The 21392-nt window shown below is 51.4% G+C and overlaps 2 protein-coding genes across 9 annotated transcripts in view; one reads left to right on the forward strand and one right to left on the reverse strand.

Annotated features, from left to right (window-relative positions):
• RTN4RL1 (reticulon 4 receptor like 1) overlaps positions 1-2018 on the forward strand; it is a 31598-nt gene extending 29580 nt beyond the window's left edge. For all 5 annotated transcript variants that reach the window (XM_083806722.1, XM_083806721.1, XM_083806720.1 and 2 more), the window contains exon 2: positions 25-2018. In XM_083806722.1, the coding sequence (XP_083662848.1) occupies positions 117-1376 (1260 nt within the window). In that variant the 5' untranslated portion in view covers positions 25-116 and the 3' untranslated portion in view covers positions 1377-2018. The remainder of the gene's footprint in view (positions 1-24) is intronic.
• A 146-nt stretch (positions 2019-2164) lies between these two features.
• Positions 2165-15277, reverse strand: LOC310884674 (uncharacterized protein). Of its 4 annotated transcripts, none has more exons than XM_083806743.1 (5): positions 12591-15277; positions 8753-11647; positions 6065-6205; positions 5506-5628; positions 2165-3092 (listed from the first exon to the last, which is right to left on the reverse strand). In XM_083806743.1, the coding sequence occupies exons 2-5, from the start codon at positions 8893-8895 to the stop codon at positions 2327-2329; spliced, it is 1173 nt and encodes a 390-aa protein (XP_083662869.1). In that variant the 5' UTR covers positions 8896-11647; positions 12591-15277; the 3' UTR covers positions 2165-2326. The 4 variants fall into 4 exon arrangements, with proteins under 4 accessions (XP_083662869.1, XP_083662871.1, XP_083662870.1 ...); XM_083806745.1 differs by having other exon boundaries at positions 7482-11647; XM_083806744.1 differs by having other exon boundaries at positions 5506-5598; positions 12591-15274.
• Between the last annotated feature and the right edge of the window lie 6115 nt (positions 15278-21392).

Genomic DNA, 21392 nt, shown 5'->3' on the forward strand with positions numbered 1-21392 from the left:
CCGCTCTCCCCTCTCTCCGAACAGGGGCCCTCGCGGAGCTGCTGCTGGTGCTGCTGGGGCTGAAGGTCCACGGGACCGCGGGCTGCCCCACCGACTGCGTCTGCTACCCCTCGCCCATGACCGTCAGCTGCCAGGCCCACAACTTCGTCACCATCCCCGAGGGCATCCCCGAGGACAGCGAGAGGATCTTCCTGCAGAACAACCAGATCACCTTGCTGCTGCGGGGCCACTTCAGCCCCTCCATGGTCACCCTCTGGATCTACTCCAACAACATCACCTTCATTGACCCCAACACCTTCGAGGGGTTCGTCAACCTTGAGGAGCTGGACCTGGGGGACAACCGCTACCTAAGGGCGTTAGCGGCAGACACTTTCCAAGGGCTGGTGAAACTCCACGCCTTGTATCTGTACAAGTGCGGGCTCAGCTCCCTCCCCAGCGGGATATTCGGCGGCCTCCACAACCTGCAGTACCTTTACTTGCAAGACAACCACATCGAGTTCCTTCAGGACGATATTTTTGTTGACTTGGTTAACCTCAGCCATCTTTTTCTCCATGGAAACAAGCTCTGGAGCCTCCATCAGAACACGTTCAGGGGACTAATAAACCTGGATAGGCTGCTCATCCATCAGAATCAGCTGCAGTGGGTTCACAGGCGGGCTTTCCACGACCTCCGGCGACTGACCACCCTGTTCCTCTTCAACAACAGCCTCTCGGAGCTGCAGGGGGACTGCCTGGCCCACCTGGGAGCCCTGGAGTTCCTCAGGCTGAACGGGAACCCCTGGAGCTGCGACTGCAAGGCCCGCTCGCTCTGGGAGTGGCTGCACCGCTTCAGGGGCTCCAGCTCCAGCGTCATCTGCGAGTCCCCCGAGCGGATGCACGGCAAGGACCTAAAGGTGCTGAGGGCCGAAGACTTTAGGAACTGTTCGGGCTCGGAGTCGCTCCACCAGATCAAAACACACACTTTCTCGGCAGCAGACAGAGGAGCCTCCAAAGCCCACCACCCCCACCACTCCTCCAAGGAGAAGGGCAGCGAGCGAGGGGCCGAGAAGGGTTTGCACAGCAGCCAGCCCGCGCCCCGGCCGGGCTCACGCCGCCCCGGCAAGAACTGCACCAGCCACAAAAGCCGCAACCGAACCCTTAAGCCGGTGTCGCTGGGGCCGCGGAAAAGCGAGCACGAGGTCCACGACTACGTGCCCGACTATCAGCACAAATTCAGCTTCGGCGTGATGCCCACGGGCCCCCCGAGACGCAAGGGTAAGTGCACCCGGCGGACGCCCATCCGCGCCCCCAGCGGGGTGCAGCAGGCGGCCGGCAGCGCAGGCCTCGAGGCCTCGCGCCTGGTTTTTGTGCTGCTGCTAGCGGCCGTCATGCGCTGAGCCCGGCTGCGGCGGAGCGGATCTGCACTGCCACCCACCTACAACGGACCAGAGTTTCTTTTCTTCTTCTTTTTTTGGACGTGGAGAATTGGGGCCCCGCCGAGGGAAGGCCGGCGGCCTGCGGGCGCGGGCGGCAGCGGGCGCGGGCGGCAGGAGCGGGTTGAAAGGCGTTGTCGCGCGGTGTCACCAACAGCCGAGCCCTGCACCGGGAGAAAAAAGCCAACCTTACACAACCGGATAACGGGGACGGCGGCCAGCCTGCCGGCGACGTCAGCCGGACAACTGGAAACTTGTGAAATCCTGTTAATTTGAGAGTGCGCCGAGTGACCCCGCCAATTACCGCAAGGAACATAATTGCTGTAAAAAACGATCACCAATTAAGCCTACACTGTTTCTCTGAAAGTGAGTGCAAGGACACTTATTCTCATGTAATAAGGACATTGGTTCTCCCACGTTTTAGCCCTTTTGGCTCCAAACCCACAGGCGAAAGTTGGCTGGAAATCTCTTAGAAGACAATCTCAAAACCCTGAATATCTCAGGCATTACAGCAGAACAGGGCTTGCCTGCTGGGCTTGGGGTAGCCAACTACCAAAGGAAAGACTGGTTAGAGGTGGAATAATTAAAAAAAAAAAAAAAAAAAAAACACACACACAAAGAAAACAAACTTAAAGAAATGAAGTACCTGCAAGGAGGTGCGTTTTTTGTAACCGTGTTCACACATCTGAAAAGCAAACCCAACAAATGCACAGGCCCCCTTCCCCTCAATTATCCATATGTATGTCTTATAATGTTTATAAACTATATGGAAACTATATCTTCAGAACTAAGGATTGTATTGTTGAATTTATAGCAGAACAGTATATCCTTTTCTCAAGACCACAAACGGCAGCAGTGCCTACAGATGCTGAAAGCCATCCGGCAGCCTCAGTGCGTGCGGGGGACCAATGTTCTTAGCAATTTAGAGCACTAAACTCTGGGAGGGGTCTGGGGGGGTAGTATGCAATGCAACAAAGTCCATATACAGAGAGCCAAAGCTCACCCTTACGTCCTAATTTGTAACGGGGGGGGAGAGGGAGGTGGATTAGCAGCGCCCGGTCCCAATGCACACAGCCACAGAGCTCTGCCTTGGGAAAGTGCTGCGAGCCCCGGGGCGGCGAGGGGCTGGGGGCTTCCAGCGGTGTTGGTCGTGTGAGGACCTTTATAGCTGGCCTAAGGTTTTCACTCGGGCAGCAGGTTTGTGGGCTGCAGGTGGCCCTGACAGTGTCAGGAGCAGAGGTTTTTTTTCTTAAAAGGAATGGGTCATGCCATGGGGAGAGCCAAGAGAAGTGGGAAAGCGCAGCGAGCGCGGGACCTGCGAGAAGCATGGTGCCCAGCATTTCTGGTCCGCAGTGGGAAAGAGAAAGGCCCAAGAAAGCCATGGGAAGGGGTCGTGGCCAGCTGAAGGATGGGAAGAAGGGCTGCGCATTCCTCTTGTCCTGAGTTAAGCCCCGCAGCCGATGCCAGGTCGGGATGTTCTCGGTGTTCGGGATGCGCTCGGTGTTCGGGATGCGCTCGGTGTTCGGGATGTGCTCGGTGGTCGGGATGCGCTCGGTGGTCGGGATGCGCTCGGTGGTCGGGATGCGCTCGGTGGTCTGCTTTGTGGCCATGGCAGAGCCGCCGGCGGCACCCAGCGCAGCCCGTGGGCGCTGCCTGAATTCTGCAGCCGGTGTTAATTCCCTGTCGGCGTGGATATGCAAGACAAAACAGACACTGAGGTTAACGAAACAAGGGAAATAAAAGTGATCTTGGACAAGAAAAGGCTGCTTTTCATTTCGTTATGGTATCCCAGCTGGGGAGGGGGGCACTTTTCCAGCATGCAACTCCCAGTGGCTCCAGGCACGAGTCCCATTTTACAGTGTGGGTGCCGCATGGTTAAGCCCACACCACCCTCCCTGTGCCCCTAAAATGATCCCAAGTGGGGAGAGGGCATTTACACTGCACCAGCTCTCCTGGAGGGATCTGGAAATGCAGAGGGATCTCCCAAGCAAAAGAGGAAATTTCCCTGCCGTCCTTCATTAGGAGCAGCTCGGTGCTTGGGGAGGAGCGGTGTCGCTGCCCCTCTCCTCGCACAGCACCCCATGAGCGGGGCCGGGCCAGGTGGGATGCTCCGGGTGGGAATACGGGTCCTGGGGAACAGCAGGAGGGACTCAGGGAGGAGGAAGGGAGAGGTTACTTCATCAAGCCCTCTCTGTTCCAACTCCTATCCAAACTTCTCCGTCTACAGGGCTCTAAACCTCCACTAAAGGGATGTCCAATGCAGCCAGAACAAATAATCCGTGATCCGAAATAGCTCCCTCACGTCCTACTCTCTATAACCAATAGCAACTGAATGAGTCTGGCACTGTCCCTTAGAAGTGGAGAATGTTGTTATGTTGGTTATTTCGTTTCATACTCTGGAAATCAAAGCTCTCAGAGGGAGAATGAAGAGGAGAAGCACTTTATTAATTTTTTTTTAAGTCTCTGTATAACTCCTGTAATATAGGAGTGAAATGTCAGCACAGGAGATGCTAATGTTTTATAAATGATTTGGGTGCAGCAGGCACGATGGATAGTCTTTGAGATGAATTATATTAGAACAGACTACGCCTGGCTCAAAACCATAATTGTATTTTTAGTATCTTTTCCTTTAACATGTAGGAAAAATAAAGGCAACTCCACGGTGTATTACAAGCCTTGTCAATCAAGCACTCTAACTCCTAGCAATAAAGGCTACTGTTTAAAAACCAGAAGGGAGACGTGATACACTGCTAAATAGGAGGTGTCACTTGACACAGACTACAGGTTTCTGATGTTCCTCCTGCCTTCCCTTTGCCGCCACCCCTCCCTGCACCCATTCTTCCTCGACAACCGCAGCTCTTTGAGGATAAACTAAATTTTTATGGCATGCTCTGACACTTAGCCTCAACAGCTACCTTCCCATCCACGTGGTGCGGCTCCACCACAGCCCCACTTGGCTCTCGTGCGTGCCTCACGATCCTTTCATACAGCATGTCTTCATGCATTTTGCACGTTGCTCCGAGGCTGGCAGAAATCCCTTTTTCTCCCAAGCAGCGCTCCCGCAACCCCAAAGCGTGCATCCCTTCGGACACGGGGATAACCACAGAGCCAGAGCTGGGCTGGAGGCGGATGGATGCGCTTCTCCTCGGGCACAAACCCAAACCCTCCTTGCTTGTAGCTCCCTCCGTGCTGCCCTGGACATAGCCCTTCGTTGTGAGAGGGAAAGAAGGGATTCCCAAGGCAAGCACACCTTTGGCCAGGCAGTGATTCCCCTCCCTGGGTCCAGGCAGACAGGCTGCTCGTTGAGCTGTGGTCAGGCACTGCTTCCCTTTCTGTTCGCTGTGCTGGGGATAAGATGAGGCCCTCCCAGCGTGCCTGCTTCCCCTTTTCTATTTGGCTGTGTCGGTGAGCTTTAACGCTCTAACTTTGGGCTGTTCATGCAAATCCTTTCCATAAAAAAAAAAAAAATTAAATGAAAGAGAACCCAGAAGAGACCCCACACTGTGCCTCTGGAAACTCGCTCACGGCTGCAGAATCCCGTTTCCTGAGTCAGAGCCAATTTTCTATCCATTGTACCACTTTTCCACAGTTTCATCCTGTAATTGCTAATACAGAGCTTTTCCTACATGCTTTGAAAACACAAAGCACATGACACTGCGTCTCTTGTCCTCCCAGGCAGGATGAAAACCAAGCACCTCTCGGATGCTGAGAATAAATGTTTGGCGCCCCAGGCTAAGCTGACATCACACCTCTGCAGCTTCTGGTACCTTCTCCACCGCTGCCCAGACAACAGCTTACCGTGTGCCCCCACATCACCGTTCCCAATTTGCTTCCTTTGCCCCAGAAAGTAGCTCTGAGACCCACTCCCCCTTTCAGAGGGGCAGTGCAGAAAAAAAGCATCACTTCACATTTCTTTCAAGCCAATGTAACAATTTCTGTGGTCCATCAGGTGCAGCCTCCCCTAGGCTCTCCCTTTGCCGATGCTTTCCATCGTGCTTTGCCTGTCTCAGTTTCAAGCCCAGCCCCACGAACAGTTCCCAAGATCATGTTTTCTATTGCACAACCAGGAATATTTCCCTTTTCCATAGCTTACTGTCTCCTTGAGGTCTCGTAGCCTGACACAATTCCTCTCTGCCAGCCCTCGTCTCCTGCCCATCCGTACCCGAGCTCCCGTCTGCTTTTCGCCCTGGTGAAACATGAGATCGCTGACACCAGGCTGCGGATGGGAGCGGTGATTAGAGATGTGCTTGTGTTGCTTGTCATGTTGGGGGTATGGGATGGGAATGAAGAACAACAAACAAGAAAAAAAAGACACAGATAACTGTGGTTTTGGGGAGGTGTCACGCTAGCGCCACTGGAGAGCCCAACCACCTCCATAGCCATGTAAAAGATGCGCCACAAGCAGCACCCTTCTGTGTTCCCGTCTGTCCGTCCGTCTGTCTGTCTGTCTGTCAATATTCTCCATCCTCCCCTCTCCTGGAGGAACAGCCTCCAAAGGCAGAAGGACCTTTCATCTCCAGGACCACCTTGGTCCCTGGCCTCTGCTCAAAAGCAGCCGGTTATCACTACAGGCCAGAGGACCAAAGCCAGCTCCGCACCACCAGCCCCTCGCCACCCAGCTCAGCACCAGTAAAATCCATTTTTTCCCCCACCTTGTGAACAGGGGTGAAATTCTGCCTACGCCCAGCCGCTCTGCAAATGTGCCTTTGTTTCTCCGCAGGCTCCTTGGCTTGTTCCCTGCCTCATCTGCACAGCCCGAGTCCTTTCCGGAGCTGCCCTCCATCCTCTTCCTCCTTTGTGAAAACAGAATCAAAATAACTGTTTAACAAATCAGCCATTACCTTCTCCCATGTCACCAATTCCCTGCTATCATGTCGTAATTGACCAATTTTCTCTTTTACCTTCTCTCTGCTCTGGATACGTCTCGGGAAGCTCTGATTGTGTGTTAAAATATCCTCTCTAATTCACTGCTCAATATCTCTTTCTGCTCTTCTAATTGCCCTTTTAACTTGCTTCTAATTTTTTATAAATCTCCTAATCCTCTTCCCGCGCAGGTTGTTTACATGCACCATAGAATGTATATGTATTAGCAGATGTTCCTGGGTAAATAATGCACAAAAGAATATTACTGCTTCACACAAGCTGCAATTACTGCCTTCCTTCTGAATAAGCCCTGGTTAACCCTCCTATTTAGGGCACACGCCCCTGATGTCGCACTGCACATCTCCAGGCTATTTCACTCCTGCTGCAGAACATTAACACCACCAGCTCTACCAGGGCGCTCTCTGTATCTTCTGGGGGAAAAAAAAATATAAAAATAAAATAAAAGGATAAAGGGATCTGTGCAGCTATGTTCCAACAAATCTTTTTCGGGAACGCAGCTAGAAGAAAGGAAACAAAACAGCTACTCAACTTGAGCAGAGCGGCACAACCCCGAGTAATAAACAAATTTGATAGTCTTGGTGCTTTTGATTTATGAACAGCTTACTGCACTCTCAGGAAGCTGGCTGTCAGAGCCCTCGTACCGCAGACAGGCAGAGGGTCAGGCACGCATTGTTTGCCATCCGCTTGGTGAAAGACTTCCTAAAATTACTCAGAATTTCCTTTCTCTTTTCCATCTCTTCTCTCTGCTTGTTTGCGGTCTCCTGCTTGCAAAGCCCTATCCAGCACAGCAGTGCCTGCCAAAGGCTTTGACTTCTGTGTTTTCCATTTGAAGAACGAAGCGGAATCGTGGGTTTAAACTGACGAATCTCATTTGGATGGGGAAATTCGTCCCTGGGAGGAGGCAGAAGGCAGCGTGGTGCTGGAGGATGCCCGCGCCCAGCATCTGCCTGGCTGCAGCCGCTCACCCCGTCCTGCCCAGGAGGCAAAAAATTAGCAGAGGGAGAAAAAGCAAAACAGGATTTAAATGAGTGGAAGCTCCCCTCCTGCCTTCTGTGGCTGCTCTGCCACATGGGGTCAAAAGAAAAACACTCTTCTAGTAAAATATGAAGCTGTTCATATGACGGACTGCAGGTTTCCGAGGCCGTTACCAAAGAACAAAACTCTCTCAGCTGTTTGCTGTCTCACCCGGAAAGATTTCCATTTTCAGGTCTGCATGCTTCATTTTCCAGAGGAGCGGATCCCACGCCCAGCCAGGACGGCCATCCCCAGAGACGGATTTGTTTGTGCAAATCTGCAAGCCCTCGTGATGCCCGAGGCACAGGGCTGGGCACCGCACCTCCGCCGGTACCGCACACGCCTCTGCTCCGCGCCTGCCAGCATGACTTCGTGGTATTTTTTCTCCCACAGACTCAGACCTGGCTTCTCAATACTGTGTGCAGATTGCTCTCCCTGGAAAAAGTTTTCCTGGTTGCTCCCTCTGCCCACCCTACAGCTGAGCTATCCAGGGGTCGTGGGTTTTGGCTTCTCACTGTTCTTCTCTAAGGAAGCGCTTCCAGATCAACGGTCTCATAACTGCCCTTTCTGTCTGTGTTGTTTTTAACTCATGCATTAACCTCATTCTAAAAAAACACGTAATAGTAATAAAAAAGGAAAAGCAGAGTGACACTTTCAGTGCGTAGGCTGCCAAAGGATCCCGAGGACCAAGCAACCAAAAACCCCAACCCCATCGCTACGCAGCGCGGGCTGCCACCGCTCCTGCGTCCTCGCGGCAGCGGGCAGACTTCTTGGCTCCTTCCTGCATCTACTTAGCACGTCGAACGCGAAGGAGACAGGAGAACACAAGCACGCAGAGCCCCTGCTAAACCTGAACTAAATATACCACGGGAGGCTAACAGCCTGACCCGACGAGCTGGCGCGGCGGCACCCGGACCGCCAGGTTCATCGCGTGGCTGCAACGGGGTTTTTGCAGAGTGAAATTGGGAAATGCCCCTTTGGGGGCACCACGAGCACCACCAGCATGCTCAGGGCTGCAGCAACCCCCAAGATTTTTGGTGGTTTTGTGTGTTTTTTTTTTTTTTTCTCCTGATAGTAAGCGCGGGCAGAAGCCCTGCTTTAAAGCATCTCCTCCTCTGCGGGTCCGTCCTCCTCTGTGGATCTAACCAAGGTGGAAAAGTGAGACAGGAGGCAACAGCACAGGAGAAGCAGGCAGGAGAGCACTCGTGCAGGCTGGGGTGGGGTTGTGTAGCCACATAAAGGGGAAAAAAAAAAAAAAAAAAAAGAAAAGGCGGTCATACGTGACTCAAGAATGAAGGAAAGGCAGTTGAGAAATTATTAGATACAATTATGTGAGCACAGCACGTGAAAAGTAATCCCAGCTGCTGGGAGCTGGGGGGGGAAGAGGAATCATGATGTGATTCAAGGAGGCCCAAGAGAACACACGCACGAGCAGTGGTGACCTGGTTTGCAGACAGATCCGCTCCCGTTTCTGCACGGGTGCCGAAGCGAAGCCTCGCTCAGCCCGGCAGCACCCGGCTCCCCAATGGCTCGCGCGGCCCCTCCGGCTGGTGCAGGCATCCCTGGGGTCCCCTGGGAGTTGCATCTGTTTGCACAACGCGAGCACAAACAAGAAGACAGTTTTTAATGCAAAGTGTCCTCCTGCCGGCTTCCTAGTGAGTGTTTTCTAGCCCGGCACACCACCCTGGTCCTGGGTGTCAACATCGGGAACGTGCGCTAGCCAGTTTATTTCTGTTTGCTTTCTTCCTTATTTTTCACGTCTGTGGAATTAAGAGCTAATCCACTCTCTGTGCTGATTCCCATAATTTCAAGCCGTGCACTAAACACGGGAATTCTTAAATAGATTTTTGTTTCCCCAGCTGCGTAACTTTCCCCGAGTTCCTCCGTGTGCAGGAGACCAAAGGCAGCTTCAAACACCGGAGCAAGAAAACAAAACGCAGCTCCTACACCACGCCAGCTCCCAGCTCCTCAGGCTTCCAGCACATCTCAACACAGAACTAGAGCAAAAGGGCAGATTATTTAAAGCCGTCACATGTAGGCCAATTTTCGCTGCAGTTCCTTTTGGCTCTGATTTTGCAGGCCCCAGTGGAGTGGTGAAGTCATGAATAAATGCAAGTAAACTGAGCTTATCCACTCTCATTTGAGCAGCAGACTTTACTCGCCTCATGCTGCTTCGGCTGGAACACCAGAAGGGGAGTTTATAAGGAAGAAGGGGGCGCGGGGGATAATCCAGCGCTGCCCTTGCCTGGCGATTCAGCAAGTCCAGCACGGAGTAAATGCAGGGCGAGGATCCTGCAGACCCACCGCGTTTCTTGCTCTGGGTTCTGAGCTCCCACCATGATGCAGGAGGTTCCCTGTGCCCCCGGCTCACAGCGAGCTCAGCTGCCTGGGGTCTGTGGCAGGTCCCTCCTAAAACCCTGCGTGCAGAAAGATTCATCTAAGAAGGCAAAAAGATTCATGCGTGAAGGAATAAGTGGTTTCGTAGAGGATATTCCCCGGCCGAAGGCAGCGTTTTGTGGAGGAGGGTTAGATTTTGACTGTGAGCTCCGTTACAGCCTTCCAAGTCGAAAATAAATAGAGCAAATAGTTTTAAAGTGTATGAGGCCTCGCAACACTTCACCTGGCAGTCGGCGCTGTCCCCATCAAAACAGCAGTTCAGGCCCAAAACCTGAGTGACACTGACATGAGGACGGTCCCCAGGGATGCTCGTGACCACGCTCGCCCATCCGCGTGGCTCCCGCAGCCTGCGGGTTCCTCCAAGCTCTGCCTGAGTCTGCAGAGACCCACGCGGACAGGATCTGAGGTCCGCAGAGATAATGTGATAATCATAATGGATTTAAGGAAAAAAAAAAAAAAAAAGAAGGAAAAACACCCTGCAATTTTATCTCCCCGCTAGCATCCCTTCCATTTAGCTTCGACCGTAGCCGAGTGACTGCCGCACTTGTCTCCTTGTGGTCAAAGCGGCGGCGAGAGCCAGTTTCTTCAAAGTTAGAAAAAACAATAATAATGGAGTCCCCGCATTCCTGCTGTGTTTATAAAGAGATGTTTTCTTCCCGAGCTACACAGCATGGCGGGCTTAATCTGAAATTTCTTTTTAATCATAGCGGGAGTCCCAATTAACGTGTCGGGTAATCATTCGAGTAGAACTGGAGCTTCACGGCCGTGGTGAGGCGCGGAGATGCACGGGATCGGACCTTCAGGGGATGGGCAGGGGCCGAGAGCATGCCGGGAGCCCTCCCAAAACACCGCCCTGCTGCGTGGGGCAGCATCCCCCATGATATTTAGGGGCAGACAGGGCTCCGAGCCCCTTGAGCACCGGGGCGGCAGCAGCCAACGCAGCATGGCCTCCAGCCAGCACCACGCCGCGCCGAATTGCTTCTCCGTGCGCCTTCCCAGAGGAAAAACACCAGAGCCGCTCCCGCTGCGGGATGCGGGCGTGTAATCCAGCGCCTGTGCCGGCAGGCGGGGAACCTGGTGCTGACCTACTTTCCTCTGCTGCGCGAAGAGCTGGTCTGCAGGCAGGATGCAGCGCGCAGGCATCGTGCCATCGGGATCCGGCATCGCCTCGCTCCTACGCCACCCCTGACACCTCTGTCCCCACCAATTCCAGCCTGGTTGCTCTTGGTTTATACTGGTCGCGGCAGCAGGGCGTGCTGACCCACTCCTTCCAGCTAGCAACGAAAATCTCTGCCTGCCATGCAGTGGGTTTTGGCCCTGCGTCACCAGGAAGGGGTTTGCCCGCGTGGCCGCTAGCTCGCCCCGAGGATGCGCAGGCACCAGACCCTGTCGGCCTCGAACACGCAAAGCCTCCCGCTCCCTTTTTATTTCCCATTCACAAGGAAGTTGGGGCTGAGCTAGTCGCTGCGCTGACCTGGAAAGCGAGGCTCTTTAAAATTCAAACGCGTACACCCGCGGTGGATTTAATCAGCGAGCATTACAGAAAGCGCAGGCACGCCGGCTCCGACACCGGCAGGCTCCTTCCTCCGTGCAGTGGGGCCGGTGCGCGGCCAGCCCTCCTCCGGCGCTCCCTGCGGCCCCAGCAGCGTCTTCAGCAAGGATGCTGAGCTGCAGCCCCGAGGTTTGGGAGTTAAAGGCTCGCCGCAGTCACTGGGGCTTGTGTAAATTGGTCTTCGGAGGGAACGAGCTCCGGCGCCGTATGCACAAACACCGCTCGGAAACCTACTAAAGAGCTCCACCAGCGTCTCTCCTCTTTGTGCTCCCAGCAACCTGGGTAAAACACACCGGCTTGATTCAGCAGATCTGGGGATAAAAAGCTGCGGTGTTTAACCCGCAGCCTGCGGACCTTGCGGGCAGTTTTTCTGCACCACGCTTCCCTCCTGCAACGGTTTAAGAAGGGACCGTTTTAATTGATTAGCCAGCCCATTATGGACAGGCAGAACAACAGTGCTGCAATTGAACTTAGGTCCTTGAAATGCAGAAAGGCATCAGCCTGCAGTGCATTTGCAAGCCTTAGAGGCTAATTTCTGCCCTTTTTGCTGTTCCACACTCCCAGCCTGGGATTTACCTAAGCACACAGGATGCGTCTGTACACGAGTCGGGGCGGGCGGGGGTAACCGCCTCACATTGACATTCAGTCAACAGATCCTAATGATAAAACAATTTCCAGCCTGCACTTTGATTAAAATCAAAGCCACGGAAAAAATCATGCTAAGGTTCATCTAATGAATTTTTTCCTTCCAAGACTTCAGCAGAAGCCTTGCCAGGGACTAAATCCGAGGGGGTAAGCTGAATTTGATAGTCTGGTAGTCTTTTTCACCCCAATTCCTAGAGCAGGCTTAGCAGTATAAATAAATCTGGCATGGCCACCAAGAAAATAATCCCTTCTATTTAGCAGCAACGGTCTACTGGGGAGGATAAGAGGCACTTGAAGACAAAAACAACAATCTCCAACTGTATATATATGAAATTAAAGGATGTAGGTAATTAATTGTTTGATAAGATAATAAAATCTGCACTAAGCTAGGGCCGTATGAGTCAGAGATACAAGAGATAGAAAATATGTTCATCACTCAGTCCACCTCTTTACCAACACATGTTTTCTAGCATTTGTCCAGTGTAGGTTTTGTTTTGTTTTTAAGTCAATGAATCAACTTTTTTGATATTCAGCCCAACGCCAAACAGGAGCTATTGGCATTTTGCTGAGGATGAACAAATAACTAGTAACGTTGCCGTCTCGTGAGATCTTCCAGGAAAAAAACAGGGAGAGGTTTCCCCAGGACACAGCTGGCACAATCACTCTTCGTTAAAGGACATACCTACCTTCGCACTCATCTTATGGCAACTGCTGGAGACAACTGCTCTTCCCTCGCCGCTCCCTTGATGCTCTTTTGTTGGCCGCTCCCATCTCCCCAAATACCAGGCGACTTGTTTTGAGCGAGCCCGATGCTCTCACCGCCCTTACCTCACTCTTAGCAACCTTCTATTTAAAGTCACAATCTGTTGCAGCAAACCAGCCCGGTAGTCTATAAACAAGCTGTTATGACCCCGCTGCAGGAAGAGGAGGAAATGGCCTGTGCTTTAAAGTCAGCTGCCTTCAGTAATTAGAAGCGAGGAGGCAAACATGAAAGCAATGACGTTTAAATGTTCTCTTATTTAAAGGGTATGCCGGTGCTCCAGTCCCTCCTTACCACCCAGGTATGCAGGCCCCATGCAATTAGCCAAGCAACTCGTGTCACCTGCCATGGGAGGGGGTCACACACTTTTTTCACCGTTACTGGAAGAAGTAGGTGCTGGGGATGTCGTTTTTATTTTTTTGCAACCAGCCTTTGTTTCCTTAGCACGCAACATCAGCTGCTTCTGCCATCAGACGCCCTGGAAGGTTTTTATTAGTCCTAATGCTCCACAGAAGAATTAAGAGGTAACAGCACATATGTTCTGCTCTGCTCAAGAGTGTGAAAGGGAGGATTCGCTGTTCTGCAGCAGCACAGCCGAGCGTGCACGTCCTGGGTACCGCAGCTGCTTGCTGGTGAACTGAGGGCATCGGGCTCTCCCTCCACAAAGGAGCACTACTACTGGCCTGAGAGGGGAAGGGGGTCCCTCGAGGAACACGAGTGATTCTTCCGGAGCTATCAGCACACGGGGTAAAGGAGACAGTCTCCTTGCGAATGGCAAAGCCAGGCTCTGCTCTGCTCCAGCTCCCAGATGGGAAGTGGAGAAAAAGACAAAATCAGCACTAACGTCACACCTGGGAGGCTTGCAGCGCTGCGCGGCTGAAAACCGAACAGGGCACACGTATCCCATGAGGCTGGCGTGACATTATGCTCACAAACAACCCGCAAGTGCTTTTGGGGTAGAAGCCTGAAGCCCTTTTGCTGGGGGACACATCCACACTGGCACACAGGGCAGGGAGCCCGCGTCCTCCAGGCGCTGGAGAAAGGCAGCGCTGAGGAGCGCAGGCATCCAGCTGTGCCCAAAGAGATTAAAGATGAGAATTAGCAAAGTTACAGCTTATGCACATACCAATAAGAGCAGGCATTTACCACCACTTGGATAATTAAAAAGATTCTTCACTGGTGACCGGGCTGGCAGGGACTCATCCCGCTGCCACCCACGGACGCAGGCAGCGCGCCGATGGCAGCGGGGGCACCCCAAAACCCCAACCCACCGAGCCGCGGGGGGGAGAGGCTGCACAGAGCCCCCTGCTCCTGCCTGGAAGCTCCGACACCGCCCCAGCTGGGCTGGGGCTGAGGTTGGGTTTGTTTGGAACGATTTTTAGCTAGATCGTGTAATACCGACCGCATTGAAATGCTGAGACTTTGGGAGCAATTATCCCAAAAAGCGGCGTGTCAGGCAGTGCAGCGCCAGCAGCCAATTAGGCTGGATGTTACGAGGCAGAATATAGGCATTAACACACGAGCCGGCAAGCGCGGGATGCGTTCTGCATTTAGTGTATTTACAACACATGACCTAATAGTAAAAGCAATAATTAGCTACTATTAATACCGGCGGAAGAAAATAGAGGGAGAGAGGAGCTGCATGGCTAACCCCGGGTTATTTATACGGAGGTGCCTAATACAAGTGAGCAGCAGAGGTGGCACAGCGCTGTCCCGAGATCTGGGCACGGGGACGGGTGGCATGAGGGCAGATCTGGGCATGCAGCCGTGGCACAGGAGCTGCACTGGGTGATTTCAGTCCCACCTGCATCAACCGCTTCCCTTGGAGAACCTCTCCCGGATTTCCCAAGCTAGACCAAGTCACATGCAGCCCGCAGTGGGCAAGACAGAAGGACAACATCCCACCCCGTTACCCAAAATATTTCCAGCAGCCGGGCAATGCAACAACCACTGCGACGCAAAGCAACGCCTTCCTCTGCCGGAGGAAGAATCAAGACTGGCTCCAACCTTTGTCAGAGTGACGAGGGTGCTTTCATAATGCAGCCCTTTGTTCTGCTGGAGGAATTCAACCGCTATAAATTCATTCCCCTGGTAAATGCAGCAGTTATCAGGCATTTTACCACGGGATTCCTGGTCTCCTAGTGAAGTTAAATGCAGTGCCATTACAGCAGCACTTTAACGTGTAAATATTACATTCCCGGTTCTTTAGGAGATGTTCATTTAGCGAAATAAAATCCTGCTAGTAAAACACCTGATCAAACCCTTCAGCTGAACTGGCCCAGTAATTGCTGTAGGACTGGAAGGAGTCCAATGACTGGTTGCAATTTATGGCCACTTTAGGAAAAAAAAAAAATCTACCTTGAAGCATCCGCTAAGGACTGAGTTGTAGATGAGATCATGGAGTACATTTACATCGCAGCCTTCTGCAGCGTTAAGTGGCCACTAATTCGTGCTGAATTCCTTTGTAATTCTGATGGAATCGCATGTGACAATCACATAAATAGCAAAAAAATTCCTCAGGAGTAATGTTACTACAACAAGGAGTAAAAGGCAAAAGAATGATTCATCTTTCGTGGTGAGACATGCCCTTTTCTATCATCTCTACTCACCCAAAATAATTTGCCCAGCCCAAATTTCACAGCCAGGGCTGACAGACACCGAGCTGGAAGGCAGTCACTCCTGAGCCAGGACCAAAACGCGGCTGCAGTTTGAAGGAAATACGGTTAAAATAGGAAGCTGTGAGGAAGCATAAAGACAATTAAGCAACAAGATAAGCTGCCTGAGGGAGGCTACAGGAAAACCTTGATGAAGATTACGCTGCAGGCAGGGGGCTGCATTAAATGACCATCATCTCTGCTGTTATTAAAAATCCAAGGGTCACGGGCGGAACTGGTCAGAGGGAACAGAAGCAAAATGCCACTGGTTTAACCCTCGTAATTCAGCATAAAGAACCGGGATCGGAAAAGGGAGAGGGGGGAGGAATGCAGGAGCAAGCAGAGAATCAGAAATGTTGTCAGGAGACTGGGATCCAACTGGACACCTTAATTCTGTAAAATGACACACCAGAGCTCAGAACAACTTCCGAGTGACCGGGTGGTGGGACCTACAAGGATTTTAAGAGGTGTGATGTCTTTTCCCCACTGCAGCAAAGGAGCAGAGGTCCGTGTGGGCTCCGGCATGCCCTGATTCGAGGAATCACATGCACGGGCTCCGTGCTGCACGGAGAGAGGTGCTCATCACCCCAAAGCCAGGTAGGACCTGCTCCCCCAGGGCTTTTTCAGAACAGCCATGACCCACGTGGGCAGTGCCAAAAATTAGGCCACCAGCTCGGACCCCCAGTCAAACCTGGAGACAGCGGGTCCCCTCCTCTCTCCGCTTTGTCCCCAGGTTAAGGACCGCATGGGTACAGGACCAGGAGATCTCATCGTGCTCCACAGACCCCAGGAGCCTGGGGACTGTGAAAAAGAAGCCCTATTTTGGCTGCCTCAATTAACCAAACAGATTAAAACTTTGTTATTTGCCTGGCACCAGTAGAAACAGGGTCCATATGCTGAACTAGAACAAGAACTTGTTTGAGGAGCTGCTGCCTCGACTGCAAGATGCCAAAAGCCAGATGGGGGACTCAGAACAGAGCAGGAATGGCTCAACGGGCAGGGCAGCTACAGCACGGCTTGTTCCTGGGAGACAGCAGCACTCACAAAAGCCGGGGGAAAGGGTTAAAAGCAAAACCGAGCACCTTTCTTATCATGCACTCCTTGCCTTCCGCTGAATTAACATCGGAATCAGAAATCAGACTACATTCCAGGCTGCCTGAAAATTGTTTTTACACTTCTGGTACGCCTGTGGCCAGAAGTAGACACTATACATTCGGTGTGAGGTGACTATTTAATGAATTAAAGCAGCAGGTACATCAGGAGGAGCCAACGCAGTGCCAGCCGCTGGCCAAGCAGCAGCAGCAGCACCGGGGCCACGGCGGCCGGCTGACCCCAACCCTCTCGGGGGGCAGAAACATCCTTCACCCCCCTTTTGGATTACACGGTTCAGGCTGGCGCCAGGCAGCAGGACATACAATGTGAAGCTGCTTTTCCTAGCTTGCCGTCGGGTGCAATAATTGTGGGTACAGAGCAGTAGCAGCATCTCTCCTTAAGGCTGTTAATAAAGTTCACCTTCACCGGCTAAGCCCATTCCTCTTTCCTAAAGACTGGAAGAGATTTTATAGCAGATTCATCACCTCCACCCTTTAATTCTATTTTTGGAGTCTATTGAACTTTTGCATATGTTGAAATGAAAAGAGTCTATATTAACACAGCCACTTTTTTGTTACTGTAATGAGAGCCTTGAAACCACCACAAAGAGAAACATGCCTTTTAGCAGCTGAAACAAATTATTACAGCAACTGAGTCTTAAAAGGAATTTCAAGTAAAAATATAGTATTGCATGAAGTTGTTATGGCAACTGATGTTGTAGAGTAACTGCACTTGGGCAAGTTTTCCTCCTTCATCCTGCTCAGCAAAGTCTGGGAAAAACTTTGTGATAAAATTATGCCTTAATTAGTCAAATAAGTCATAAATATTGCTTATCCCAAAATCCTTAACATTCCAGCCTCATGCCGTCTGTGTGCAGTTAGTCTACTAATGAGAAAATATATCTACTAAAGCCCCACTTACCATTAAAAATCCTATCCAATATTTTTTTCTAATACAATTTATCAATTTAAACACATTGTACAATGTAATATTCTGCAGCATTCCATTAAAATGATAAATAGCTATAGAAAAAAAAAAACAAGGGATTAAACATACTGTAATGTAATATAACGGTATTTAAACGTAAATAAAAACTTAAACATGGAAGGGGAAGCGTACCGTGTTTGAGAGTGAAAAGAGCACAAGTTCGGCTATGGCTCTCTGGACTGGAGTATTAATAGGACAGAGGAAGCAGGGCAATGAGAAATGACAGTCAACTTCAGAGGATATAAAATTTCCATTAGGCTTTGTTATAAGATTACATCAAAGCAGTTCATATGTTTTAATCTGGGGAAAGAGAAAGCAGCTACTTGGGGTCTGCGCCTGGGGGCTGCCTCTGTGTACTGAACCAGACACTGTGCATAATGAACAATTTTTATTCAATCAGAATTTCAGCACAGATAGCTCCCACTCAGTGGGCTCCAGCACAAATGGGGCTGGTAAGGGATGCTATTCTTAAAGCTCCACCTGCTGGCTCCGGAAGAAGTGCCAATGGCTCTCAGAAAGTCCATTTCTGGGGGGAGGGACAGCAGGTCCAAATGCTTGCGCTGACTTACTGTGACCAAAACCCAAGCCCAGTTTCTGGAGTTCTTGCCTTTCTGAGTTAAAAACAAAACGAACACCTAAGCCCATGGCTTGTTTCTTTCCTTTCTCTCTTTCTTCTTCTTACCTATTTATTTTTGAGTTAATAATTTAGCCGATATTTTAGCTTGCTTAGGCAGATCTGGAACGGCAACAGTGCTCAAAGAGCAAAGGTGTGCGAGCTGCCAAAACCTGCCTGTTTGAACCCACCTGATTACAGAGAGACCCCAGGGAGTTATCTTGTGCTCAGAGTGCAGCCAAAAGGGCACCGCAGCCAGGGAAATTGTTCCATTTAGCGTGTGCCTCCTGCACAATAATTACTTATTTAAATTTTACTCTGCCGCTTGATCCATTACGGAATGCACTATAAACAAAGGTGATTTTATGCAGACAATAGCTGAGCCAGTCATTTTTAAGGACAGGCGTGGAATGACTTATCTCCCAGGATGAGCAGCACTTACGAGCCAGCTGAAGACGAGGTTTACAGCCTAAACCCTATTTCCAGAGGTTATTCCAGTGGCTGCACCGCTGGATCACCTCCAGCCCTCGCAGCAGCACCGAGGGCCCTGCCCTGCACACCGGGGCCGCTGAGAACTCCGTGTCCAGACACGTAGCTGCACGAAACCCTTTGCTAAATCCCGTTTAAGTCTTGAAAATATGCACCTGGTAATTCCGAGTTAATTATCCCGGGCATGATTGAAACGCTTCTGCCACCGTCGCCGGGTGCTGGCTATCGATTCCGCACCGCGGCTGCACTCTGCCTCCCGGAGAAACTGCTTCGGTGAACTGAGCTTCCTGCCTGAATCAGGTAGGCTTTGCTCCTGACTGGCACCAAATCCCGTCCTCCTATTTCCAGAAGAAAAATAGCTCCTTCTTAATCTAGGCTTTCCAAGCTACTGTCATGCCTGTGACGTCCTGAATGCAGAATTACCGCTTTCCCCGGGTTTTGCTCATTTGTCTGGAAACCTCAGGACTGCTCCATCTCCCCCACCAGTAATTTTTTTGCTCAATCCAGAAATATTCTTTTATCAATTCCTCTGACAGCGCTCCAACAAGAAGGGTGTCTTGGAAGATGATGCTAATCCAGAGAGACCGTTCTTCAGTTTGAGCATTCATGAAGTCTAATGAACTATTGGCAGCAAGTCACTTCTGTAGTGCAATTAAAACTTGTGTGTAGTGCTGCTCTGAGACACGCAATATTGCAACTGAAAGCGAGCCGTGCCAAGCCGGGGAGGTGGATTAGCTGAAGAAACACAAATCGGTGAGAGGATCCGCTTCCTCCCCACCAAGCCTTATGCATTAAGCGAAGCTGGGATAACGAATGTGCCTCGCAAGGTGTTTGCCACCAGCCTGCTTAAAAAGCGCACAGCACGGAGCTCCTGGAATGGGGATTTCTGGGCGCAGCCGCACAGCTGGCACACGGTGACTTCTGCGGGATGAAGCCCCCAGCACCATAGTCAAGCAGGTCTGGATGAGGAGTCTAAAGCTGAATTTGAGCAGCAGCCCTCCAGGAGGACACCAGGGGCAGGAGGAGCACCACGGCCCTTGGCTCGGGCACCGAACCTCCTCCAGCCGCCTGCAGACACGGAGGCAGGGCACAGGCACGGGCTGCTGCTCAGGACCCGGCCCTGTCCCTAACGCCACTGACACCTCATTAGTCGGAGGAAGCGACACTAGCAGGCATCATTAAAACGCTGTGATCTTTTAGCAGTTAACTGGGGAAGAAGTTAGGAAATGAAGCATTAAAGTTTCAAAAGAGAAATTTACAGCCATCGCTTCATAATTTTGCAATTGTTTCCAACCATGGTAATTAAAAGGCAGAGTACTAATCAAGATACAGGTTACTTTTTTTTCTTCAGTCTCGCTTAGTAATGAGCACGCTCTCCACACAGCCTGGTACAGGACCAAAGCATAACGAGAGCAAGCCAAGCAAATCTTCATACAAGGTGAAGGCAGCTCCTGGAGCTTTGTCACCAGCGCGAGCACCGGGACACGCAGGGGCTGGCTCGGGGACTGCTCTGAAAGGCTGTGCCCGCCGACAGGTGATATATTAACACCGCTCCTGCCTTCAAACCCCACCAGCCCGTAGTGCTTCTTGGGAGAAATCGGAAAATGAAGATACATTTTTATTTTTTTGGGGGTCTTATTAATCTCTTTACAGAAGTGGTACACTTGCAGGCAGCGCGGAAAATAGGTTAAGGCTCACAATAAGCTGAATGAGTTAAATCAGAGCCGGGCGAGTATGCTGACAGGCAGTCAGCGCGACTCTTAAGCTTACAGGCCAAGGTAAGAAGAGTTTGAAGGAAAGTGCACTATCAAGTCAGATAAAATGAACGCGTTGGTTCTGACTGGTCTATAAAGAGGGGTCAAGCACTGGCGGGCTGGTGGGACCCACTGCCGACGTGAAATGACGGGCTGAAGCAAAGAAGGACTGACACTACTTCTCCAAATTATAAATTCTACTTCCCAATCTATCTGAATGGATTAACCTCAAAACATGAGATCCGGAATTTAAAGATTCAGAATTCAGAAGCTATTATGAGTCAAGAGCAGGAATTAGCATTTGAGTTATAAATACGCTCTAACAAACTGACAGGAGTCAGCTTGCTGTTCCTTCCCTTTTTGAAGATGGTGGCATCAGGCTGGCAATATTTAGCGATACAAGCCTAGGAGTGATTTTCACATCCCAGCTGGATGCTAACAGCATTCCTGGCTGGAGGAACACCGCTCCTGGTCTTCCACCACGCAGGCAGCCACTACACAAGGATTGCACTGGTCCTCAGCACCGGGATGGGTTTTAACCGAGGAACAAGCCTGCTATAGACCTGTCCCATGCAGGGAGTGTCCACCGCAAGCCCCCACGGACCTGAAATACGGGCAGGAGAGATGCGGACACAACTGCTACTCCAGCAGGCCCTGAATAAACAGAAGCCCAGAATACCAGATGAAGTCTTGAGGCAGCAAGAAATGAAGGCACTAAATAACAGCACCAGCTCCTCGGATTTTCTGCCAAACATTAGCCAATTTAAAAGGCAGCGAGAGGCCCTTTACGCGGGGAGAATTTCTTTGAGCACCGACTTAAAAGCTGAAGTTTGGCAGGAAACTGTCTGAGAAGGATGGGGGGGGAGGTAAAAGCCAATTTTACCTGGTAATCCGCGACACTATTTGTGTCCTGCCCAGACCACACTTCATGCATTAGGAACGCGCTGCAGCTCCGCGACTCGCTGCGGCGCTCGGCTAACGGGGAAGCTAATGGCTTCTGTTATAGGCATGTGCGGAGGGCGGCCGTGGCACGCACATCTGTCTGCAGAATAGATGGGAGCTTTGTAAACTGCCTAAACACCTTCGTTCCCGAGCAAACGGGGCTGGCAGCGGGGCTCTCCAAGCTCCCTCCTGGTGCG

The sequence above is a fragment of the Anser anser genome (genome assembly GCF_964211835.1).
Source record: "Anser anser genome assembly, chromosome: 20".
In the NCBI taxonomy this organism is placed as follows: Eukaryota; Metazoa; Chordata; class Aves; order Anseriformes; family Anatidae; genus Anser; species Anser anser.

Coding starts and splice junctions, on each gene's coding strand:
- LOC310884674 (XM_083806743.1), bottom strand. CDS start 8,895: ATGCAACTCCCAGGGGACCCCAGGGATGCCTGCACCAGCCGGAGGGGC. Junction 6,206..8,752: donor CGGATCTGTCTGCAAACCAG/GTCACCACTGCT, acceptor GTTTTCACAAAG/GAGGAAGAGGATGGAGGGCA. Junction 3,093..5,505: donor TACGAGACCTCAAGGAGACA/GTAAGCTATGGA, acceptor CCACGCCGACAG/GGAATTAACACCGGCTGCAG.